We start from the raw sequence: 25,175 nt of genomic DNA on the forward strand, positions 1-25,175 counted from the left end.
TGAAAAGATATGAAAAGATGCTCAACATCATTAAGAATTAAAAAATAAAAATGAAAGCCAAATGAAAGATCACTATCCATCTAAAAAGCGTACTTCAAAAAGCTTATGAAAAATGAAATTAAAAGATAAGTTTATTTTGGTGCAATAAAATTGAAATTTATGTATAGCTTTTTTCATAGCATACATTTCCCATGAAATTTTATTTTAAAGGTGTATTTTATTTGTTTAATGAAAGGCAGAGTTAGAGAGGGGGGAAGACACAGAAAGAAACAAATCTTTGTTTCACTCCCCAAGTGGCTGCAGCAGTTGGAACTGGGCCAGACTGAAACCAGGAACTAGAAACTTCACCAGGGTCTCCCACATAGCCACAGAGGCCCAAGCACTTGGGCCATCCTCTGCTGCTTTCCCAGGCACAGTAGCAGGGAGGTGGATCGGCAGTAGAGCAGCCAGGACTCGAACCAGCCACCATGTGGGATGCTGGCATTGTGCTACTTCACTTGCTACCCCACAGCACCAGCCCCTACATGCCTGTGAACTTTTTGAGGGCCACTTGTATCGTAATGGCTAAAATTAAAAATAATGACAACATCAAAGACTGGAGCAGATGTAGAAAAACCATGTCATTTATTACTGGTGGGAATGTGAACTGGCTTAGCTACTCTTGAAAATAGTTTGGTAGCTCCTTATAAAGTTAAACATACACCTGGTATATAATCCAGCAATTCTCCTTTTAAAAAAAAAGGAAAGAAAAATGTATTTTCACATAAAAATCTGTACATGAGTATTTGTAGATGACATATTCATAACCATCAACACAGGGAAACCGTTGAATCCTCCTCAAGTGAACAGATAAACTTGCACCCATAAAATGGATTACTACTTGGCAATAAAAGCAACAAGCCACTGATATAGGCAACCACATGGAAGAATCTCAATTCATTTTGCTAAACCAAAAAAACCCAGACTCTAAAGATTATCCTTTTCCTGTTAAGTGACATTCCAGCAAAGGCACTGCTCTATAAGGTTCGTGGTAACCAGGGCTGGGAGATGAAGAAAGTGGGAGTGCTGGGGACTGTTGGGGGGATGGGGCAGGGAGCTGTTCTGTAATTGTGTTGGTGATTACACATCGCTAAGCTTTTGTGAAAACTCAGAATTGTACATCAAAAATGAATTTTACTGCATGTTAATTTAAAAATAACTTCAAAGTCATACAATTATAAACAGATCTAATTAATCTTTTATGTAAAAAAAAAGTATCTAAGTTTTGGTTCATCCTAGAAATTTTCTAGATATAGTTAAAAGAAACTGCTTTTAGATGGCCTAGGAGAGTTGTCAAGTGGAGATTGGCTAATACTCTTGCTCCTTGAAAGATTAGATCAGCACCACAGCTTGGAAACTATAGAAAAGCAAACAGAAAGCAGTGGCACCAACACACAGTTCCTGAGGTGAGTGCTATATGGACTGTGGATGATGCCAGTTAGGGTTGAACACCAGGCAGCTGGTGTGAAACAGATGTGAGAGATGGCTTGACCATGTCCCTCTTAAATTCTTCAAGGCCATTCTTTCCATCAAAACGATGAATAAAAAAGACACTTGAGAGGCAGAGCAAGATTCTCCCTCCTATGAGAGCTTTGCAGATCTGAATTCTGTGATACCTGATTGGACCCTGGAATGTAAATTGCTTAGGTGGGACCATGGTTTGAACAAGATTTGGCTCCCCTATGCAAATAGGTGGTTCATTCCCCAGGTCATAAATGGATGATATTAACAAGGAGGGACTTAATCCGATTATAGTATGTGGGAGGTAGACCTAGTGTGTGTAGGGTCTTTTGGTTACTGGGGCCGTGCCCTTGGCAGGTGATCTTCACGAGGGGCCTGGTTACAGAAGCCTGAGCAGGACCAGGCTGTTCCCTCTTCTTGGCTCACCTGTGAGCCTTCCCATGGCCCACGTGCCTCCATTCCCATCCTCCACACCCAGCAGGCGGCACAACCTCTGGGGCCACCTGGTCTTGCATTGCGAACCCTTGCTGCATAAACCCTTTCTCTGATAAGCTTAGCCCCCCCCCCCCCCCCCCCAGGAATCTCGCAGTACAGATTGTCTAATGGAGGGGCAGTAGCAGCATCATCTCTTTACTAGTTACCAACACAGTACTGGTAACAGCGCAAAGTAATAGCGCTGTTTCCAATGGTGTTTCAAGTTTGGATGTTGTGTGAAGGGGCACTAAAAACAAAGCAAAAGCAAGAGAGAAAGAGGAGGAGGAGAAGGGGAAAAAACATTCAAAAATAACACAGCAAGAATCTGCAAAGTTGTTTTGTTTTGTTTTTTGTGTTTAGCACAACCACTTTCCAGTTCAGCCTACAAAAGAGGCCTACCCGATTCTCTTGGCTAATGGATGATTCAGGTCTGACAAATTTAGGATTGTAAATAGGAGAGTCTCAGACAGTGTTCTGTGTAAAGAAGTCTCCGGATTGTCAGCCTACGTAACGTCAGGCTGTGGAGCACCAATGATCCTAGTGAGGAGACCGCTTCACCTGGCTGCGTGCCCGAGGGTCTCAGCTCATGGCCGGGCCCTGTCCCAGTGCCTGGTGGTCATTTGATTCCCTTTCTCATAAAGGTTTGCCTTTCCCCTCCTGCCGGAAAAGCCCACAAGGAAGCCGGCATTGTGCTGATGTGATTCTGTTTCTGTTTGCTGTGGCTACCTCAAGCAGGGGCTGAAGGAGGTCTTCTCCACCCCAGCTATGGAGTTAGTGCCTGCACATCCATCACGTGCCCTCCTGTGTGCCTTGTCATTGAAGAGAAGGCAGCCAGAAGACCCCAAGGAGAGCGACACTAATACTCTGCACTGAGCTAAAGGAGGGTGCACTGTTCTTCTCGTCTCCCTTTATCCCTGGCTTGAGTGGGACACAAAGGGTTGGGATGGGGACTCCCTGACTGCAAGCTGGGAGACTTGGAGACCAGGCTCCATTCCTGTTGGTGCTGTGACATCTTAACAAGTGACTGTGTCCTCCTGAGTCAGTTTCATCACACTACAGTGGGGGGTTAGATTACGGCATGTCCCACAGTCTATGAAATGGGGGGAGTATCTGAAATCCCAAGTGGAACCCAAGATGCTTCCAGGGCCATTCACTGGAAAATGTCCCTGGGTGACCGCAGCCTGTTCATTCAGTGCACAGAGTAAAAGGTAAGGAGATGGCAAAGGGAGACACATGACACTCCCAAAGGGTAACTCAGAAGGGTAGAGGTAAGCCTAACGTGGGGCACAAGGCATTTGGTGTTTAGGACTTGGGCTTCTGAGGCAATCCACTAAGGTTCTGATCTCAGCGTCACCAGCTACAAGACCCCAGTACAGAGATATAAAAGGGGATAATTCCTATCTATCTATCTATGATATCTGTAACATCTATATTCTAATGTTAAATCGATATAAAAGGGGATATATTCTCCTCGAGTTTCTGAAAGCATTGCATTAAATCACGCATGTATATCTGGATCATGAAACATTTGTTAATGTTATATATTATTCCTATTACTAGTATAACTACTACTGCTACTGATGGGGTACGGTGGCTGACTCCCCCAGAACTCCATCTAGCAATGGATGGTGCTGGGGAAGGGACAGGAGTGGTGGAGAGACAGAGGCACCACACTTGGCATCCAAAGTTATGGGTTTTAGTTCAAAATCACACAGAGATACAGAATGTGACTGCAAACAAAATTCCACAGTGCAAATGTCATCAAATACTGCCACTTATTAGTGGAGATCTTTTTTTTTTAATATTTTATTTACTTGAGAGGCACAGTTACAGGCAGAGAGGGAGAGACAGAGAGAGAGGTCTTCCATCCTCTGGTTCACTCCCCAAATAGCTGCAATAGCTGGACCACTGCTGATCCGAAGCCAGGAGCCCTGAGATTCCTACAGATCTCCCATGTAGGTGCAGGAGCCCAAGCACTTTGGCCATCTTCTACTTCTTTCCCAGGCTATAGCAGAGAGCTGGATTGGAAGGAGCAGCTAAGATATGAACTGGAGTCCATATGGGATGCTGGCACTACAGGTGGAAACTTAGCCCACTATACCACAGCTCTGGCCCCTAGTGGGGGTCTGAGAATTTTCCCCGGCTTCTCTGTGAAGGTACCAATGCTTTGCTTTCACACATATTGGAATGAGTTACATGAGATGGCTCCTGTGAAACTATGCATTTGAAATCACAAATTCTTCTACCTGTGTGAGGCTTACTATACCCTAGCAAGGTATGATGTAAAAGCTAAAGCAGAAGTCTTTCTAAAAGAGGACAGCTCTTGCTCTGTCATGCTGAACCATGTGGCTTGATTTTTTCTTCCCCCTGATACCTTGGGGTTATCTTCCTGAACATCTATTACTGAGAAACACAATGTTGCCATCTGTGGTGCTTTACTGTTTTAACTTGTCTCCAGATGTAACAGTACTTCAAAAAGATCATGGAGCATTAGAAACTAAGTGTAGAAGTTGCATTTAGTCTAGTGGATAAGACAATGGTTAAGATGCTCACATCCCAGTATGGACACCAGTTCGAGTCTCAGCTGCTCCTCTTCCGATCCAGCTCTCTGCTATGGTCTGGGAAAGCAGTAGAAGATGGCCCAAGTCCTTGGGCCCCTGCACACACATGAGAGACCCAGAGGAAGCTTTTGGCTCCTGGCTTCTGATCAGCTCAGCTCTGGCCATTGCGATCATTTGGGGAGTGAACCAGCAGAATGGAAGACCTCTCTATCTGGCTATACCTCTCTCTGTAACACTGTCTTTCAAATAAATAAAGATAATTAAAAAAAAAAAAAGATGTAGGGCCAGCGCCGTGGCACAGTAGGTTAATCCTCTGCCTGCGGCTCCGGCATCCCATATGGGATGCCAGTTCTAATCCCAGCAGCTCCTCTTCCAATCCAGCTCTCTGCTGTGGCCTGGGAAAGCAGTAGAAGATGGCCCAAGTCCTTGGGCCCCTGTACCCTCATGGGAGACTAGGAAGAAGCACCTAGCTCCTGGCTTCTGATCAGGAAATCAGCTGTTTTGGCCACCTGGAGAGTGAACCAGTGGATGGAAGACCTTTCTCTCTGTTTCTCCCTCTCACTGTCTATAACTCTCTCTCTCTCTCAAATAAATAAATAAATAAAAATCTTTAAAAAAAAAAAAGATGCTCACATCCACATCAGAGTGCCTGTTCGATTCCTGGCTCCAGCTTCCTCCTAATTGCATACCCTTGAAGGCAGCTGGTGATGGCTCCAATAATTGCATTCCTGACACCCTCACAATAGATCTGGATTGAATTCCTGGCTCTGGGATTAAGGCCAGCCCAGTACTAGCATTTGTAGGCATTTGGGGAATGAACCTATGAGTGTGAGCTCTTTCTCTCTCTCTCTCTCTCAAATAAAGAAGTTAGACTTTATTTAAAAAAATTATATATATATATATATATATATATATGGTCTGGTGTTATGGCACAGCAAGTAAAGCCACTACCTGCAACACTGGCATCCCATATGGGGGCCAGTTCATGTCCTGGCTGCTCCACCTCTGACCCAGCTCCCTGCTAATGCCCCTGGGAAAGCAGTGGAAGATGGCCCACATGTTTGGGCCCCTGCCACCCACATGGGAGACCTGGAAGAAGCTCCTGGCCATTTCAGCTATCTGGCGGGGAGGAGGGGTGTGTGAACCAGTGGATGTAAAATTCTCTCTCTCTCTCTCTCTCTCTCTCTCTCTCTCTCTCTCTCTCTGTAACTCTTTCAAATAAATAAATAAAATGTTTTTTAAATTATATAAATTTATTTTGGTACCCTAAAATTTGAATTCTGTGCATATGAGGCATCCTCAGAAGCTATGAAAAAGCTATGGTTCCAAAGTTCTTTTGTTTGGTTGGGGTTTTTGGTAGCATAATAAGCTTACCTATCCACTCGCTTTCCCCTCAAACTGTTTGAAGTCCCAACGTTCATGGTATCCTTTCCTTCCCACAACCTGAAGGGTGCAGGGGCTGTTCGTCTGCACCCTGACCCCTGACTGCTGGTTGGAGTCTTAGCTCTCCCTTTATATCCGCTGTGGTTTGGCCTCCACTCCCACTTCCCCACTTCTCTTCACTCATACCGTGTAGTTATTATTGGAAGCAGATGCAAGACTGATATTAAACACTCGCTTCAAATGCCAGGTCAAGGGGCGTCCTTGAGCAATAAAGGGACATATTGAGTTCTTTTAGAACATTTAATTGGCAGCAGTTGCATTCTCACAGACTGGAGCTTGGGGACCGGAATGGGGAATGCATTACAGTGAGATAGACCCATGGCACGGTGATGGCAAAGGCGGCAGGGCCTGTGCCTGTTGTGGGAAGTAAGAATGGGAGAGAGGCAAAGTCTTTGCAGGAAGAGCTCCATTCATTCTGTATTGACTGAGCTTTTGCCAGGTGTCAGGTATTGTGGAAAACATCGGTAAGTAAAACAGACAAGATACTAATCTTTGCTAGTGTGCCTTAGCAGTGAGAGGAAAGGTGGGCCATCAGCTGGCCATTTGCAGCTCGGGGTATCGGGAAACGATGGGAGACAGAGCGGGGCTTGGTCGGTGGGATAGGTGACAAAGTGAATATGAACAATGGGTGCTTAATTAAAATGCCTTTCTAAAATTAAGTAAGCTCTGAAATTAAATGCTTGTGTTTAGTGGTTGATGCCAAGTGGCCTGTGCATAATTACAAGCTTCGCAAAATCTCATGAAGGAGGCATCCGGTTTGCTGGATACCCGTTTACTGTGGGTCTCAAAGCTTAGGAGACCTTTTTCCTTTTTAGTAAACCTTTTATAAGAGATTCATTAAAATAGTAGACAGTGTCTGCAAATACCCTTTTATTAAAAAAAAAGATTCTCAAATGGATGTCAGGTTGGTTTTTTGCATAAAGATTTCCTATAAAAGTTAAAAATATGTAATTAAATCTTGACTTAGTCAAGGTATTTTGAGGGATGTGGTGAAACAGCATAATCCAAGTGCATTATTTTTTAGTGATTCAACTTACTATAGGGGTGGAATGTAGAAAATGCCATGTTTCCTAGGCTGTGAAGTGTGCAGGAAACTATTACCAAAAGCTGGATTTTGGTTAATTCCTGAGCAACTTCTCTGCCCGGTGCACAGTGATACTGGGCGTGGTTCCTCTCAGGAAGCTGCATGGCCAAGCTGTGCGGCACCAGCCCCTGCCACAGTCTTGGGAAACATTAGGATGCCTCACTTTCCGTCTTGCTCCTCCAGAAGTGGGGTCAGGTGAAGCTCACTCTAGTTCCACACAAAAGTGGGCCACCCTGGTGCTGTGGCGTAGCAGGTAAAGCCACAGCCTGCAGTTCCCTCCGACACAACACATAGACACCAGGTCGAGTCCAGGCTGCTCCACTTCTGATCCAGCTCCCTGCTAATGCACCTGAGAAAGTGGTTGGAGATGGCCCAAGTCCTTGGGCCCCTGCACCCACATGGGAGACCCAGAAGAAGCTCCCGGCTCCTGGCTTCAGATTGGTACAGCTCCGACCATTGAGGCCAATTGGGGAGTAAACTAGCAAATGGAAGACCTCTCTCTCTCTCTTTCTCTCTCAATCTGTAACTCTATCTTTAAAAAAAAAAAGTAGGCCACAGAGTAAGAGATTTTTTTTCCTTCATGTGGAATCTGTTCAGACTTTTAAAGAATTTATATAAATCATACTGCTTTGTTCTGTACACTGTAAAAGAGATTATTTTATCTTGAAAAAAAAAAACAAAGAAAAATCATAAGACTTTTGCAGAATCGTGGTTCTCAGCATTGGCTAAGTTTTGTATCATCTGGGATATAGTCTGGTTTCTGGGATTAGACAAAGCTTCCCAGGCGAGGGTCATGTTGGGCTCTTGTTGAGAACCATGGCTGTTTCTGAAGCCTGCTCCAACCTCCTAGTACTAAAAGCAGGCTGCCTGCAGAGGAGTGGGCTCTTTCCCACTGCACTTCGGCAGTGGGGATGCCCCTGTGCAGCCCATGGAGTGGTTATCAGGTTGCCCGTCATGTGAAAAGGAAAAGGAAGCGTGGTTTGGGGCCATAGCCTCCTTTCCGTCATGTAAGATGTGAGAGTTGGTTCCTCTCCATGCTGATCTCAACAGAAGCTGTACAGCAGGAAGAAGCAGGACTAGTGGCTGTGTGGGCCTCATACTGGTTAGGACGGATCTAGTCAGTGGAATCAAAAATAAGGAGGGGTGAGTGTTTGGCACAGCAGTTAAGTTGCCACTTGGGACACCGGCATCTCATGTAAGAGCTCCTAGGTCCCCATCCCAGACCCTCTGCCTCTGATCCAGCCTGCTCCTGATTCGTACCAAGGAGGCAGCACTAGTGACTCTAGTGCTTGAGTCCCTACCAGCCAAGTGGGACCTGGGTTGAATTCCAAGCTCCTGGCTTTGGCCTGGCCCAGCCCTGGCTGTTGCTGGCATCTGGAGAGTCAATGAGTGGATAGAAAACATCCTTCCCCCACATCTCCTCCCTCTCTCCACCCTCCCCCTCCCCTTCCCTCTCCCTCTTTTTCTCAGCCTTTCCAAACTATAAATAACTAAATTTTAAAAATGAAGAGATTTTGGAGCCTTCACATATCTTTGTTTGTTTGTTATATTCTTTTGGTGTCATTTCTGATGTTCACACTTAGAGGATTTCTGATTCATCCTGGAGTTCACGGTCACTTTGGATGGATGGCTCACAAGCTGGGCTCCTGTCACCAGATTAATGAAGCACAGCAGTATGTGTGATATTCAGATCACAGCTCAGCTGCCTCTGGCTGTGGTGCCCTATGTGAGCCCATTAAATTCTCAGAATCTCATTTTCTTTATCATGTAGGTTGTCAGACAATTGCAAATAATATATTACAGTGTCTACTGCATAATAAATACTCGAGAAATGGCTAGGATTATGTCTAAATCTAGGTTGCAAGTTCCCTAAGCGTGTGAGTCATGCTCCCTCTATGAAGTTTAGATGTTTATAATTCTCTGAGCATTTTTGAGATGATACTCAATAAAGTAATACAAGTCCAACTTTACAAATGATAGCATAGGGGCTGGCCTTGTGGCACAGTGGTTTAAGCCTCTGTCTATGATACTGGCATCCCATATGGGTGGTGGTTCATGTCCCAGGTACTCCGCTTCTGATCCAGCTCCCTACTAGTGCACCCAGGAAAGGAGGGGAAGATGGCTCAGATGCTTGAGCCCCTGCTACCCACATAGGAGACTGGGAAGAAGCTTCTGGCTCCTGGTTTCAATCTGGCCCAGCCCTGGCTGTTGTAGTCATTTGGGGAGTGGACCTGCAGATGGAAGATCTCTCTCTCTCTCTCTCTCTCTCTCTCTCTCTCTCTCTCTCCTTCTCCCTCTCCCTCTCTAAAACTCTCTCAAAGAAATAAATCCTTTAGAAATAGAATGTATTAGGAGGAATTGTCTTATCAAATTGGCAGAATTACAAGTCCATCATATCATCACATTACTGAGCAAGGTGACTAGTCTAGTGGTCTACCAAAGAATCAGTTCCACAGTCTTGGGTGGTAAAAAGCTTGGGTCTTGAATTATATTGCCAGGGTTTCATCTGGTTTCAGCCCTCACTCATTAGATTTTTGATCAAGTTGCTTAACCCCTCTCTCGGGTCATTTTCTTTATCAACAGACAGTGTGCTTGTTGGATGAATGAAATGTTTCCAAGGATACTTCAAAAGGTTCATGGGAAATGGAATTAAAATAAGCTTAATGGTTCGTGGTGCAAAATATTTTGCATTCCATGCATGGGAGTTTTTAAAAAGTTTGTAGAACTGCATATGATGAAAAAAAATTACTTGCAGGTTTCAAAAATCTTTTATACCAAAATAAATTAAAATAACGTTTTAGTTCTGTTTTCCCATGAATTTTCTGAAATGCTCTCCCAAATAGTCCTCTGCCAGAGTCCAATACGTTATAAAAGTTCAGTGAAGTCTTGGTATTCTTATTATTGGCTTCATTAGCACTGGTTTGACTCATGCATCAACTTCTCCAGGAAGCAGTGGCTAGCAGGTCACATGCAGCAGAAATGAGGTGACTCAGTTGGGTAAGGAGCACAGGACTCCTAGAAAAGATGTGCAGATGAAGCCAAGAGCAACAGGCTTTGGGGACAAAGCCATAACCACCACCCAATGGAGATGGCACACGCCGGCACTTCTCATGAGAAGTTGACCAACCCTGTGTACTCAACCTTGTCTTCATAGGAGTAGAACCTTTGAGGCATTTAGAGTCTGGGTGGGGAGGGAAGTCTTTGTGAAGCAGAGGGATACTGATGTTATATAAGGGAGTGCTCCATGGTTCGGTTCATCCTGTCCCATAGCTAGGAGTTGCAAGAGGGGAGACAGCAGTACTGGCTTTTCTGCATCACGCTTTCAGAGGCAAAGAATGCCTTTGGCAATAGCATCTTCAAATGTGATGAGTGAGCGATGGAAGTATCTTGTTTGCCAAAATCTTTTTTTTTCCCCCAGCAAGAAGCCAGATGTAACAAATATGTGAGGAATCAGGGAGTGGATTATTCAGGAAAAAGCACAGGACTTGTAAAGTGTTTTTTTTTTTTTGATTTATTTATTTATTTGAAAGGCAAAGTTACAGAGAGGCAGAGGCAGAGAGAGAGAGACAGAGAGAGAAGTCTTTTGTCTGCTGGTTCACTCCCCGAATAGCTGCAATGGCCAGAGCTGGGCTGGTCTGAAGCCAGGAGCCAGGAGCTTCTTCTGGGTCTCCCATGTGGGTGCAGGGGCCCATAGACTTGGGTTACCCTCTACTGCTTTTCCAGGTGGATTAGTAGGGAGCTGGATCAGAAGTAGAGCAGCTGGGACTTTTTACAAGCACCCATATGGGATGCAGACACTGTAGACAGCAGCTTTACCCACTGTGCCACAGCGCCAGCCCCATAGAGTGTTTTTAATTGTGGTTTTTGCAGTTCAACTTGGCATGGGTTTACTGAACAGCCCTTGTGTAGCAGGTACGGGGCTAGACTGTGAGATATAGAGTGTGAAAACTACATCCTGTCTTCAAGGGTGAGTTCACCTTCCAGGGCCACGTTGAACTACCAAGGAGCACTCTGCAAAGATCCTTTTATTTTCCTACACTTAAGGTAAGAAATAATGTGAAATGGAGATACCGAGTAGCTAGGAGGACACCAGAAAACAGGAAGACAAAAGAATACCATTCCATGAACATGACCATGAACGTCATGAACATGACCCTGGAGGTTGTTAGCCAGCTGGAGGGCTGGGCATCACTGGATCATCTCAGTATTGTAGGTGAGGAGCTAAGACAGGTGTGCCCAGGTGTTAGACATGCTCAGAGGAGAGGTTTCCTGTGGCAGGTGGAAACCACAGGAGGCTGCCTATGTGCTGTGACGTCTAAACTGAATATTGAATGAGAGCTCGTTGGAAGACAGGAAAGTGTTCCAGACAAGGAACAGCACACACAGAGGCCAAGCTGCTTGTGCAGATGGGCAGCCAACAGCAGCTCGGCATTCCTGAAGATGGAAGGCAGGAAATGGCAGGAGATGATGGACAGGAGCAGGTGTCCCTGCTGGACACCTGTAGCTTTGCCACGAAGGTGAGGGGGATCCACCGAAAGATTGTAGGGAGAGATGTGTGCAGGTCAGATCGGTTTTTAGATGCATGTGGAGAAAGGCTCTCGGGAAAGACTATCATTTAGGGCTGGGAACTGCTGCATGTAACAATGGCTTTAGCACATGTGAGGCAGCTTCAAAAAGTTTGTGGAAAATGGAATTAAAGATGTTTATTTTGTGAAAAAATACTTGAAATGCATCTGTAGTCTTTTCATAACACTTTCCGTGAACTTCAAAATTTTATTTATGTACTTATTTATTTATTTGAAATACAGAGAGACAGAGACTGAGACAGATAGAGAGCTCTCCCATCTGTTGCTTTAGTCCTCAAATGCTGGACCAGGTAGAAGCCAGGAGCCAGGACCTCAATCTGGGGCTCTCACGTGGGTGGCAGGGGCACAAAGGCTGGAGCCATCATTTGCTGCCTCCCAGGGTGGGCAGAGCTGGAATTAGGAGTGGAGCTGGGACTTGAACCCAGACATCCAATATGGGACGTGAGTTTTCCGAGTAGCATCCCAATCGCCATGCTCAATGCTGGTACCTCAGGACTTTTTGAATGCCACTCACAGGGTCTCCCCAAATAGCAAGGAAACTGGTGACAATCACTGACTGCCTTAGATAGCTCTGTTCTGTGTCGTTTTGCTTTGCCCTGCTTTTGTCCTCAGAGTTGGCATGATCAGAAGACAGCTGGCCAAACCCCAAACACCACATCCATGTTTAAGGTGGGCAGAAGGGGCCGGCACCGTGGCTTAACAGGCTAATCCTCTGCTTTGCGGCGCCGGCACACCGGGTTCTAGTCCCGGTTGGGGTGCCAGATTCTATCCCGGTTGCCCCTCTTCCAGGCCAGCTCTCTGCTATGGCCCGGGAAGGCAGTGGAGGATGGCCCAAGTGTTTGGGCCCTGCACCCCATGGGAGACCAGGAGAAGCACCTGGCTCCTGGCTTCGGATCGGCGCACCGGCCGCAGCAGCCATTGGAGGGTGAACCAATGGCAAAAAGGAAGACCTTTCTCTCTGTCTCTCTCTCTCTCACTATCCACTCTGCCTGTCAAAAAAAAAAAAAGATGGGCAGAAGAGGAGAAAACAGCTATTCCCTTCATCACCAATCGAAAGTCCTCCCAGAGGCACCAGACTTTGAGCAGATTTCTGGCAGTTAGGATGGGATGATACCAGATGGCCACTTTTGACAACAACAGAAGCTGAGAAAGCGAAAATCTTATTTCAAGAGAAGTTGTGGGCAAGGGAGTAGGAGATTAGAATAAGCACTGGGAAAGCCAAGAATTCATTTCTGCCCCAGAAGCTGGCAGGTGAGAGATAGGACAGGGCATTGGTAACACAGAAGGAGCAGACACTGCTGGCATTAACTGAAACTGAAAACGCCGAAATTCTGAGTGGTGGCTCCATTCTCTGATTTGGGGGTCTGAGGAGTAATCTTAGGGGATGTGCAGCAGAGACTTGGCGCAAATTCAAAAGTCAAGTGAGGGCTCTGGGCTAGGGATGTCTGTGGGGGTTCTTAGACCGTGGGTGGGAGGGGAGGCCATTGGAGACATCAGGCACTCATGGACAACGTGGGCAGAGAAGAGCGTCAGCCTTGGGAATGGGTTTTGAGACAGTGGAGGCAGAGGAGGAGGAACTCGTGGGAGATACCACAAAGAAATGGCTGGAGGCACTGACTCGACAGGAGACTGGCTCCCTGCAGAGGGGACAGACGGCATGCAGCACAGCTCCTGACTGGTGGTTTGCTCTCTGTGGTTTCAGTGATACACAGTCTTAAATGATAACATGGAAAATTCCAGAAATAAAAATGTAAAACCTTTAAATAGCTCTTATTACAGTATATTGTCACAGTTGTTATCATTAATCTCTTACTGTGCCTTATTTATGAATTAACCTTCATTATAGGTATATTTGTACAGGGAAAAACATATATACCTGTAATGAAGGTTAATACATACATATATATATATATATGTATATATATGTTAGCATGTCTTTGCAGATTCCTATGTATATGGTTTGGTACTAGCCATGGTTTCAGGCATCCAGTGAATATCTTCGAACATATCCACCAGGGATAAACAGAGCCACCTGCAATCATGATCATCTTCAGCCAAGTGTAGCTCATTGCCAGGCCCGAGAGCTTACTCATTCCTGGGATTACTGCACCCGTTACCTGACAATATGGGATCCCTGAAACCAAGGAACAAAAGCAGATGGCTGTCGGGAAAGCATCCAGTACTGTCTGCCACCCCAGCTGTCTCTATGTTTAAAAATGTCATGGAAAAAAAATCGCATGTGCCATGATTTATACCAAAAGACTCAAAGTCCCAGAGTCTCCCACAGTGCACGTTTTAATTCAGACACTTCCTCACTCAAAGATTTTTCTTGAGCATAGCACAATTGCCATTGAACCTGAGTCTGTGAAGACGTGCTAATTTGCTTGTCTATTTTTCCACACGTGAGCCCGCCCATCCTGGAATTTGATGGCTAGTAAAGTTATGCAAAGAATCACCACGTGCAACAAGAACAGGGGCAGTCTGTGCCAAGGCCACCTCTAATACCAACATGCACAGGGAGCCGTCAGTGCTATACATAGAACTTGCTCTTGAATGCCAACCTCTATTTGCCACCCTGGGGAACAAATGTGTTTTCATTCTCTCGGTTAAATTCAAAAGAGGTGGCATCATTCTGGAAGTCATGGTATTTATAACTGAAATATAAATACACACACACACACACACACTCACACATACTGTGGAGACTTTGGGGAGGTCTATTGGCAAAGCCTCTGGTGCCATCCTGGCTTGGGATGAAGTCCTGCATGTAAATAATATTGCTTCTCAAGCAGTGCTCAGTCCACTGTGAGGACCCAATCCAGGGCGACTAGAAACTTCTACCAAAGAAATTCTCTTTAAGCCCCAGCCTGAATGGAGGCCCTGCCTCCCTGCCAGTCTGGCAGGTCATGGAAATTCTACCTTGGAAAGGGAGATGTGGATACGAGAGAAGTACTAATTCACTATTCACCTGCACGGGTGAAATTGCTATGACAGATTTTTCTTTCTTTTCCCCGAGGAACTAAGTGACATTCTAAAGCAGAAATTACTCTGTGGTGCCATAAAGTCTTTAAAAAATATTATAATAATAAAATATAATAAATGCTCAAAGGAGCGTCTGCTTAAGTAACACAGCTGTCCAGAGCCTCATGTTGGAAGGAGACTTCAGCCAATGTAAGGGGACAGAGAAGCAAGACCGTTCACTTTGGCCTCTTGTCTATTGGATTTACTGCTTTGTACTCAGTATCGCGTTCAAAACTAGTGACAGCCTCTTGGTTCCAGGGTCCCCTTGGCCCGTTTTGCTGTTTAATTCACACTACATGTTAGCATCCCTTATTTCTTGTCAAAGTTTGATGCCTTGTTTTCCCACACAGACTGTGAGCTCTCTAGGGTCAGCGGCCACATCTTGTACTCCTTTATTTCCTGCAGAGTTGGGCTTGTCAGGGTCAGTTTGCAGGAAATAGTTGTTGAATGAATGAATGACAAAAACTGGAGAGCAGTGGTAGGAGAGTTGCTAGGCAGCCTGGGAAAGCAGATTACAGAGTCAGGTCAGGGTAGCAGGAAAGGTGATGTAGGGGAAAGAATGTTGCTTTCTGAGCCAGCAAACAGAAGTCATCCTCTCCAGGCTGGCCTGCAACACACACTTCTTAAACTTTTCCTAATGAGTCAGGCAGGCATTGTGGCAGGCACTGAGTCAGATGAAATCCCTGCTTTGAAGGTGTGACAGAGGTGGTGAGGCGGACATGTGGAAGTCAGGGTTGTGAAAATTATGCGACGGGAGATAGGCTGTGGCACGCACAGGGGACACAGAAGATGCTTCCAGCTCTACTGTGGTTTCCAGGAGAGCTTTCATTCAAGCCTTTCTCTTTTTTTTTTTCAAAGATTTTATTTATTTGAAAGTTAGAGCTACTTACAGTGAAAAGGAGAGACAGAGAGAAAGGTCCTCCGTCCGCTGGTTCACTCCCCAAATGGCTGCGATGGCTGGAGCTGCGCCGATCCGAAGCCAGGAGCTTCTTCTGGGTCTCCCATGCGGGTGCAGGGACCCAAGGTCTTGGGCCATCTTTTACTGCCTTCCCAGGCCGTAGCAGAGAACTGGATTAGAAGAGGGGCAGCCAGGACTAGAACCAGCGCCCACATGGAATGCTGGCACTGCAGCCGGAGGATTAACCTACTGCGCCACAGCGCCAGCCCCTACTCAAGCCTTGAAAGGAGAGTTGCTGTTGGTTTGAGGCTGCCTGGGAAATTGCAAGGTCGTTAATGCCCTAGCACGTGAGGATGCACTAAATCATAGAAGTGGATGTTGCATCTGAGAACTGAAATGTCAGCTGAAAGGTTGTGTGGCAGGAGATGAAGTTAGTGACCTAAGTTAGAGGCACTTTGCAAAGCGCACTGTGGCAGTTGGTACTGGTATGATTCCACGGTTCAGAGTAGGTTAGAGATCAGACAGAACAGTTTAAATCTCAGCTCTGGTACTTAACAGCCACGGGATAATGAGAGAGGATGAATGTAGGAACCCCTCCTAATCTGATTAGTATCCAGTTCCAGTTCTAAACCAGTCAGGAGCAAGGAGCATCCAGACCCCCTGCTGCCAAATCGGAGACTTCCCAACCCTCACTTGCTCACTTCCTGCAGAGGCAGTAGAGAGCAACACTGCAATTTTGAGTGTGTCCTGTGCAAAACAAAGCACTGGGGATGCCCTGAACGCTGAGCCGGGTGCACACCAAAGTGCCCTGCTCTATGCAGAGTTGGGGAACCAGAGACAGAGAAGGTGTGGCCACACCTTCCCAAAGGTGTTCCCTTCATCCAAGAACCTCTTCCCCTGTGCCGTCTCCCTTGTGCACCAAGCATGAGCCCCAGTCAACCTTGTGTGGGTGGCATCCTGGCCTCTTGTCCATTTCTATTGCAAAGGAGCCAAAGGACCTTGGGTCAGTATCAATGGAAAGTATTTTTAAGACTTAATTTCCTCAACACAGTGTCCAACTTGTATCATTTATCTGTGGCTGCATGATAAATTATCCATAAATATAATGGCTTAAAGCAATGTGTGTTTATTGGTTCTCAGTTTTTGGGGGGTCTGGTATCTGGGCTCTGGCTTAATGGGGTCCCCTGCCTTAGGGCCTCTCACAGGACTGCAGTCCAAGGGTCTTCTGGGGCTGAGTTGTCATCTCAAGACTCAGATTGGGGAAGGATCCACTTCCAAGCTCATGTAGCATGGCTGTGGGTGGAATTCACGTCCTTGCTGGTTGTTGGCCGGGATTGCCCTGTTTCTTGCTATGGGAGTCTCCCCAGTGTAACAATTGGGACCATCAGTCACTGAGATAATCTTCTAGCAAAACAGAAATCACAATCTTGACTTTTTTTTTCTTTTGCCACATTCTATTGGTCAGAAGGCCAGGGGGTGGGCATGTGGCCTAACACTGGCATGCCCACATGGCATATTGGAAGGCCTGACCTCAATACCAGACCCACTCCTGCTTTCAGCTTCTCATTGATACACACCGGGGGGGGGGGGGGGGGGAGTGGGCAGCAGGTGGCCATGGCTCGAGTTGTTGGGAGAATGGATTGAGTTCCAGGCTCTCAGCTTCAGTCTGTCCCCAGCTTGGCTATTGCAGGTTTTCAGGGGAGTGAATCAGCACATGGGAACTCTGTCTTCACCTGACTCTCTCTCTCCCTCTGACTCTCTAATAAATAAAGGAAGAAAGAGAGGGAGGAATCCCAAGGCCAGTCCCCATCCCTGGGCCAGGAGTTATGCAAGGGGGTGACACCAGGCAGTGGGCATCCTTAGCCACCAGTCTCACCAGCTTGTCGCTGAGAGCCAAAAAGGGAATATTAGTTGTTATTACTACGTGGAATTGAGAGATTGGAAAAAACCATAGGGGACCCGTGGAGAATTTTAAATCAAGGGAGTAAATTTAGATGGCTTTGAGCAAGTTAAGTCACCTAAGTTTTCTCGGTCACCTGTAAACACCTGACCCTTGAAAAACACCATTTACGTGGGAACGTAGATAAGGTTTTAGAGTCCGAGGGAACAAACTGCTTTGGGCCAATTTTTCGTTTTGCGTTCGTGCAGTCTCACAGCTGGCCGTCTCCCGCTAGCTCGTTCGGACCTGCCTTGTCGGAATGAACACCTCCAGAGAGCAATCTGTCTCTCCGGATTCCCTCAGGCGCAGCTCCAAGGCTTAGCTTTTCCTGCATTTCTTTTTGGATAGCTCAGCTAAGGACCCCACAGAGGGACTTGAGAGAGAAAACACATTCCATCGGGAATAAACAGAATCTGCCCCGGGGCCAGGCCCTTGGACTGTCGCCTCCAGGGACGGCGCCTGAGGCGGCGAGGGGACCATCCGTGCCCTAGACAGTGCGGACCCCACAGGTTGCGTCTCCCAGGCTGTCCCCTGGGAGGCTAAGCCGCCCGTGGGTATTTCAAAGTGTGGGTGGCTCGGGTCCCCGGGGGCTGACAGAACTCGGGAGCCCCCCCCCCCCCCCCGCCGCCGCCCCCAACCTCTGCGGGCAGTGACGCGCCCGAGAAGGCTGCGGAAATGCCCCCTGCGCATCTGGCCCCGAGGGCGCAGAGGTCCCCTCCCCCCGTGCCGCCGCCCCTGGACCTGGACGGCCCCTGGGTCCCCCGATGGGAGCAGAAGAGGGGAGCGCGCAGCCCCGCCCAGCAGCGGCTTCCCCCGGCCCGGCCCACCGCTCCCGGGACCACTGTCTAATGAGAACCAGATGCGGGGGCCGCGGTCAGACTTTCTCAGCGCTGGGGATTGGTCCCTGGCCCAGGGCCTCAGCCAATCCGCGCGCTGGGCGGGGCTGAGTCGCCACTGTAAGGCTGCCCGCCGACAGCCAGGGTCTGCGCACCGGCGGGACGCGCAGAGCGGCCGGGCTGCCCGCGGACCAAGCGAGCATGCAGGACCACCGTGCGGCCGGGCGGGCGCCGCCGCCGCCGCCGCTCTTGCTGCTGCTGCAGCTGCTGCTGCTGTCGCGGGCCGCGGCGCTGCACCCGGACGAGCTCTTCCCCTACGGGGAGGCGCACGGGGACCAGCGGCTGCGGGAGGGCGACGACCAGAGCTCGGCCGCCGTGCAGCTGGCCGTCCCGCTGCGCTTCTACGACGCCCAGTTCCGCAGCCTCTACGTGAGTCCCACCGCGGTGTGCGCGCGGCGTGCGGGGTCTCGTGGAACCCCTGGCTTGAGAAGTGGGGAAACGGGTCCCCTCTGGCTCCCGCGGCGCGACGCGGCCGCCGGACCCGCTGCCGTGGGGAGCGAAGACCCTCGGCCAGCCCACTAGGGTCCGGGAGGAAGCTGGGGCCGCCCGGGGCGGGGTCTGGGGCGCGCCCCGCCAGGAGCCTGTGCGCGCCTGCGGGGCTGAGGGCTCCCTCTTGGGACCTGTGGGCGTTCTTCACGGGGAGTCGCCGCGGCTTGCGACCACCTTCACCGCTCGCCTCTTTCCTCTCCCAGGTGGGCACCAACGGCATCATCTCCACCCAGGACTTCCCCAAGGAGACGCAGTACGTGGACAACGACCTGCCCACAGACTTCCCGGCCATCGTCCCCTTCCTGGCCGACATTGACACGAGCGGCGGCAGGGGCCGCGTCCTGTACCGCCAGGACTCCTCCCCGGCGGTGCTGGGCCTGGCCGCCCGCTACGTGCGTGCAGGCTTCCCGCACGCCGCGGCTTCCTTCACCCCCACGCATGCCTTCGTGGCCACCTGGGACCAGGTGGGCGCCTACGAGGAGGTCGGACACAGGGCAGCGCCCTCGGAGGAGGTGAGTGACGGTGACCCGGGGTGCTGACCGCTGAGTCGCCCAGGGGCTGGCTGAATCGTGGGCCGGAAGCCAGGGCTTGCTTGGCTCGGAACTGCCTGAATGCGCACGTGCGCCGGTCCTGACTGCTCTTTTGGTGTTTGTGGGGCCAGAGTGGCTGGAAAGTGAAGAAAGGAACCAAGGGGAACCAAGGCCCTGCCCAGGAGTCACTCACCCGGGAAGACTGCTTGGCAGCTGGGGGAGGAGAGGGCAAGGGCCGGTGGGCGGATGCCGATGCACTGTTTGGTTGCTTATTTCCAGGACCCCACACATGCAGGGATTTCTTTTTTTTTTTTTTTTTTTTTTAATTTTTGACAGGCAGAGTGGACAGTGAGAGAGAGACAGAGAGAAAGGTCTTCCTTTGCCGTTGGTTCACCCTCCAATGGCCGCCGCGGTAGCGCGCTGCAGCCGGCGCACCGCGCTGATGCGATGGCAGGAGCCAGGTGCTTCTCCTGGTCTCCCATGCAGGTGCAGGGCCCAAGCACTTGGGGCATCCTCCACTGCACTCCCGGGCCACAGCAGAGAGCTGGCCAGGAAGAGGAGCAACCAGGACAGGATCGGTGCCCGGACCGGGACTAGAACCCGGTGTGCCGGCGCCGCAAGGCGGAGGATTAGCCTATTGAGCCACGGCGCCGGCACATGCAGGGATTTCTAGTGAAACTTTCGCTGCAGGGAGAATCAGAAAGTACGAGGAACTTAGAAAAGAACAGCCAGGCGTTTTTCTACCCCTGTTAAACAGTTCTACGGGCAGAGTTTCCAGACCTTTCTCTTAGGCATATCTCTATTGTATTCGTTTGCCAATGATGAGTTCATGCTGTTTTGTAACTCGTTGTTTTTCACTGTGAGTAGGTTTCAGTGTCGATAAATGTATTTCTGCAACATCATATACGGTGAGTGCTAGTATTCCATCCCGTGGGCTTAGAGTCAGTGTAATTAAGGTTCTACCCATTTTTTTTTTTTCATTCTTACAGATGATGCCATGAATCACCTTTCTAAAAAGTTAAGCCTTTGTACATGTGTTTAGTTGATATTCCAGGAGGTGCAGTGGGCAGGCCAGAGGGGATGTGTTTCTTGTGAGGTTCTTGATGGCTTTGGCCAGGTAGCCCTCCAGGTACCGGTTTCCATGCCCCGTGGTGTACAGGAGGCTGTCCTACGTGTGTTTTATGGTTTGTACTTGGAGAAAATGAAGCAATTAGGTTCCCAGTGTGTAGGCTTGGCAGCAGCCTTTGGAGACTCCAGATGGACATGAGGTGGGGCATCTGGGTAAATGGCAGCCCTGTTCCTGGAGTGGGTAAGGGCTTCCTTCTGGGAACCTGGACTTTAGTCTCATCTGTCATAGTTCAAGGAGTGAAACTCTAGTCTGAGAAATGAAAAAATCGTGGACATTTATGGTACACGACAGGGTGTTTTGGTGTGTGTATACATTGCAGAATGGTGAAATCAAGCTAATTAACCAATACCATACCACTTAGCACTTCTTTGTGGTGAGAATACTTAAAATTAACTTTTTAAACAAATTTTTATTAATATTTGAGGGAGGGAGGAAGAGAGAGAAAGATAAAGAAATATGAGAATAAGGTCTAGCTCCTATTTGGGACAAGCTGAAGCTAGGAGCCAGGAACACAATCCAGGTCTCTCACATAGGTAACAGGCTACTTTTATGAGCCTTAATGATGCTCCCAGGGTCTGCGTCAGCAGGAAACTGGAGTCAGGAATTGGAGACAGGTAGCATCCAGGGACTCTGCTATGAGATGTGGGCATCTTAACTGCTAGGCTAACCCCTTCTCTCCCCCCCACCCCCATCCATGCACACAAAATAGTTTTCAAGTATCCAGTGCATTGTTAGCTCCAGCTAGATCTCTTGAACTTCTTATGTCTAAATGAAATTTTGTATCCTCTAAAATCTTTCCAATATCCCCCTAGTGCCGAAATCATTCTACTTCAGTTTCTCAGCGTGGAAAGATAGCACATACCGCTTAACAGGTTGCTTTGCTGTGGAAAGATAGCTCGTATCCCCTTAACAGGTTAAGCAGCTTATCTGCTGTCACTAACTAGTTCAAGGTGATGACCATTCTTCTTTAAACACTTTTTTATTTATATACTTTATTTAATTGAAAGAGAGTGGGAGAGGGAGGGAGAGAGGGAAAGGAATGAAGGGGGGGGGAGGGAGGGAGGGAGGGAGGGAGAGAGAGAATTTCCCATCTGCTGGCTTACTCCCCGTGTGCCCTCAGTAGCTGGAGACCCCCTCAGTCTCCCACATGGGTGGCAGGGACTCTAGTGTTAGAGCCATCACCTGTTGCCTCTCAGGGTGCATGTTAGTGGGAAGCCAGAGTCAGGAATGGAGCCAGGACTCAAAGCCTAGCCCTCCAGTAAAGGATGCAGCCATCCCAAGAGGTTTCTCACCACTGTGCCAAACACCTGCTCCCAGTGCTGACTATTCTTAGTCAGTTTTCCTAGGGTAAGAGGATTATTTCCTAAAATCTGTATTAAGCAAAGATGTGGAAATAGAAATCTTTTGAATTCATTACTTTTTACCTTTCAGCTTTTTGGCCAAGCAACATCTGGTTTTGTTAAGTAAATAGCTTCCTTTTTAAAAGATTTATTTGGAAGTCAGAGTTACACAGAGAGAAGAAAGGCAGAAAGAGAGAGGTCTTCCATCCGCTGGTTCACTCCTCAGTTGGCCACAACAGCTAGAGCTGTGCTGATCCGAAGCCAGGAGCCAGGAGCTTCTTCTGGGTCTCCTACATGGGTGCCGGGGCCCAAGGACTTGGGCCATCTTCTATTGCTTTCCCAGGCCACAGCAGAGAGCTGGATCAGAAGTGGAGCAGCCGGGACTTGAACTCGCGCCCATATGGGATGTCAGCACAGCAGGCATCGTATTTACCTGCTACGCTGCAGTGCCAACCCTGTAAATAGCTTCTTTAAAAAAAAAAAAAATTTGTGAGAAGGAGAGAGAGCCCCCCCCCCCCCCACCATTGGCTCATTCCCTAAATGCCTACAATGGTCAGGGATGGGTCAGGAGGAAGCTGGAAGCCAGGAGTTCCGTCCAGTTCTTTCATGTGTAGCAGGGACCCAGTTGCTTGAGCCATCACCTGCTGCCTCCCAGGGTCTGCATTAGCAGGAGGCTGGAATCGGGAGTGGAGCTGAGACTCCAGCCCAGGGCCTCTGATACGCGGTGTGGGCGTCCCACGCTGCGCCTTAACCACTGGTCCCAGTGCTTCCCGCTGTTGAAAGGCTTCTTAAGTGCGCGAGTTCGACAACTCAACGCTGATTGCACAGAACGCACTGAACACAGTCTGTGCGGGGCACTGAGCCAGGCGGAAGGCTGGGGAGGACACCAGGACAAGTAAGGCGAGGCCCTATGTGTGCTGCTGCATCCCTTCACTGATTCATTCGTTTATTTGTTTGTAAGTCTGAGAAAGTTTACTTCAAATTAGGTACCGCACGCCTATAAAAGAACATTTGGGAAACAAAATAAATAGGTAAAACTGTGTATAACCCCACTAGCTAGAACTTGCCACGGCTCATACTTTACTGTGTTACCTGCAGCGTTTGGTTTAAAAGAACCTTATTTGTGGACTGTTTATGTATATGTAAATAATTCGTATGGAAACACAGTGACGACTTACCCAGGAGACCGTCCATGTCACTTCCTGTCTGTCAGTCCGGGGACAGCCGGTGTGGAAGCACACTCTGGCCCTCCACGGCTTTCCTGCGTTAGTAGGCACCTCGAGTAGTTTTCACTGTGAGTGTAGTGGTTTCCTGGCTTGGGGAGCTTCTTACTAACCCTGCCTGTGTAGGGGGCTGCAGTGAGGAAGCGACCCTGGATCTGAGTTTAGTGCAGGTACATTCCCAATAGAAGGATGACCTGTGCCAGACCCCACAAGCAAATAGAAGATAAAGTCTTCGTGCAGAATTTCACCCTTAGTGAGACATGAGCAGGTTTCACATAGAGAAGTACTGATTCCTGGATTTTTGGTCTTGATTGTGTTTTGCTTATACTCGGACTTTTCTGGCAAGGTGCGTTTCCTTGGCTTAAGGGATGTTGGTAGAGAGTTGCACCTTTTCCAGAAGCTCCTAATGAATAAGGCTTGGCTTTTATCATCTCAATGTGATCTGAGTATCAGGGGAATTCTTGGAACTGTATTTCATTCTAAGGAAGAATGAACTTGGAAGGAAATCTGCTGTGAAGGACACTTTTGATGCCAACGGACCTTCCAAGTTCGTATCCCGATCCTCTGTGGAGGATTCAGCTGTAGCTGTTCAACTTCTTCACGACAGAGAAGACAAAGTTGAGCGAGGTGGATGGGGGAGAGCGGCAGGGCCCTGGAGGCTCGCGGGTGCTGAACTTGTGCCGGAGCTCGGAGGTCCCGGTTTATGAGGGCTTCTTTGAAATGAAAGTGACAGTTAGGACAAGATGACGTTTTAAATTGCTTTTCCTAATTTCATCTGCGGCATGGGCGTTAGGCTTCTGTCATCAAACTTTCAAGGTACTAATGAGGACAATCATAAAAAAAACATTTTGAAGGGAGAAGTGGCTTTGGAGTGATTTCCAGTGGCTTTGTAAACAGTGACCAAGCCTCAGTCTTAGTCCCTGACCTGGGAAATGGGGTAGTGATGCCTCCCTTACAGGACTGCAATGGAAATCAACCAGCGCGACCCCGTGCAGGTGCTCGGCCAGCCTGCCTTCCCCGAGTTGGCTTGACGGGAGCAGATTCTGGCCGCTGTGTTTCTCTCCTGAGAGGGTGCTGTGATTGCAGTTCTTTGCATCAAACACTTTAAATACACTTTTTCTGATTTACAGTGTTTTTCTGGTGTGTGTGTGTGTGTGTGTGGTGGGAGAGGAGTTAGGGCAGGGAAAGATTTGTAGATGCCATCTCTATGCTACCTTCCTAATTCAAGCCATTCTTCGGACACAGCCATATGCTGAATTGGCTTAAGAACTTGTTTCCTTTAGAAAGGTGATGAGGACTCTGGATTCAGGCTGGTTTCTTCCTTTTCTTTTTTTTCCCAGTTACCCATGTTAAAGGTTCTTTTGAATCTTTGAGTTCTTGTTTTAGTCGGTCTTTGGGGATGGATTTTGGCAGTCATCTCTCCCGTTTGCAGGCCAGGGTGAGTTCTGCGTGGCTTTCTTAATCTCGGCATGCTAATCTTGTATTGCAGTTACTGGAAACATGAAGATAGCAGAGGAGTGACGTTTTTACCATTTAAAATCATTTCAGGTGGTGCTTTTTGCGTCCATGGGTGTTGGCATTGGGTGTGACTGGATGTTTTGATATTGCAGGAATGTCAAGATGTGATTGTCTCCAAAAAATGTGAACAAGTAGAGTTTATCATCCCAGTGAATCTGAGATTTTCTTTCTTTCTTTCTTTCTTTCTTTTAACAAACAGAGGTGCATCACAGAGCAAGAGATCATGGTGTTGATCTTCAGAGAGCTTATTGCTGGGTGACGTGACAAGGACTGGTGTTTACTTTAGCCGTGTTTTCTTTGTGGGAAGGAGTATTTTGTTGTTGCTTTGTGGGTGAAGGTTGTGAACTGCCTTCCGTAGATCTGTGTCAGTGTGGGGCGTGTTCTGTTGACCTGGAATTTGAGTTGACGTGTGGATGTGGAGAATGAACTTGAGTTGGAAGAAAGGACATGAAGAATCAAGTAGCAAGAGATTGTTCTAATCTAGGGAGTGTCCTGAGAGAAGGCTGAAGAAATAGGCCAAGGAGTCACGGTAGTGATGTAAGTC

At 48.2% G+C, this 25,175-nt stretch overlaps 1 protein-coding gene across 1 annotated transcript in view; it reads left to right on the plus strand.

Moving 5' to 3' along the window:
* Window positions 1-18,513: 18,513 nt before the first annotated feature.
* NID2 (nidogen 2) overlaps window positions 18,514-25,175 on the plus strand; it is a 62,634-nt gene continuing 55,972 nt past the window's right edge. The window contains exons 1-2 of the mRNA XM_062205130.1: window positions 18,514-18,771; window positions 19,095-19,403. Of these exons, the coding sequence (XP_062061114.1) occupies window positions 18,544-18,771; window positions 19,095-19,403 (537 nt within the window). The 5' untranslated portion in view covers window positions 18,514-18,543. The remainder of the gene's footprint in view (window positions 18,772-19,094; window positions 19,404-25,175) is intronic.

This window comes from Lepus europaeus, chromosome 11, assembly GCF_033115175.1.
Source record: "Lepus europaeus isolate LE1 chromosome 11, mLepTim1.pri, whole genome shotgun sequence".
NCBI lineage: Eukaryota > Metazoa > Chordata > Mammalia > Lagomorpha > Leporidae > Lepus > Lepus europaeus.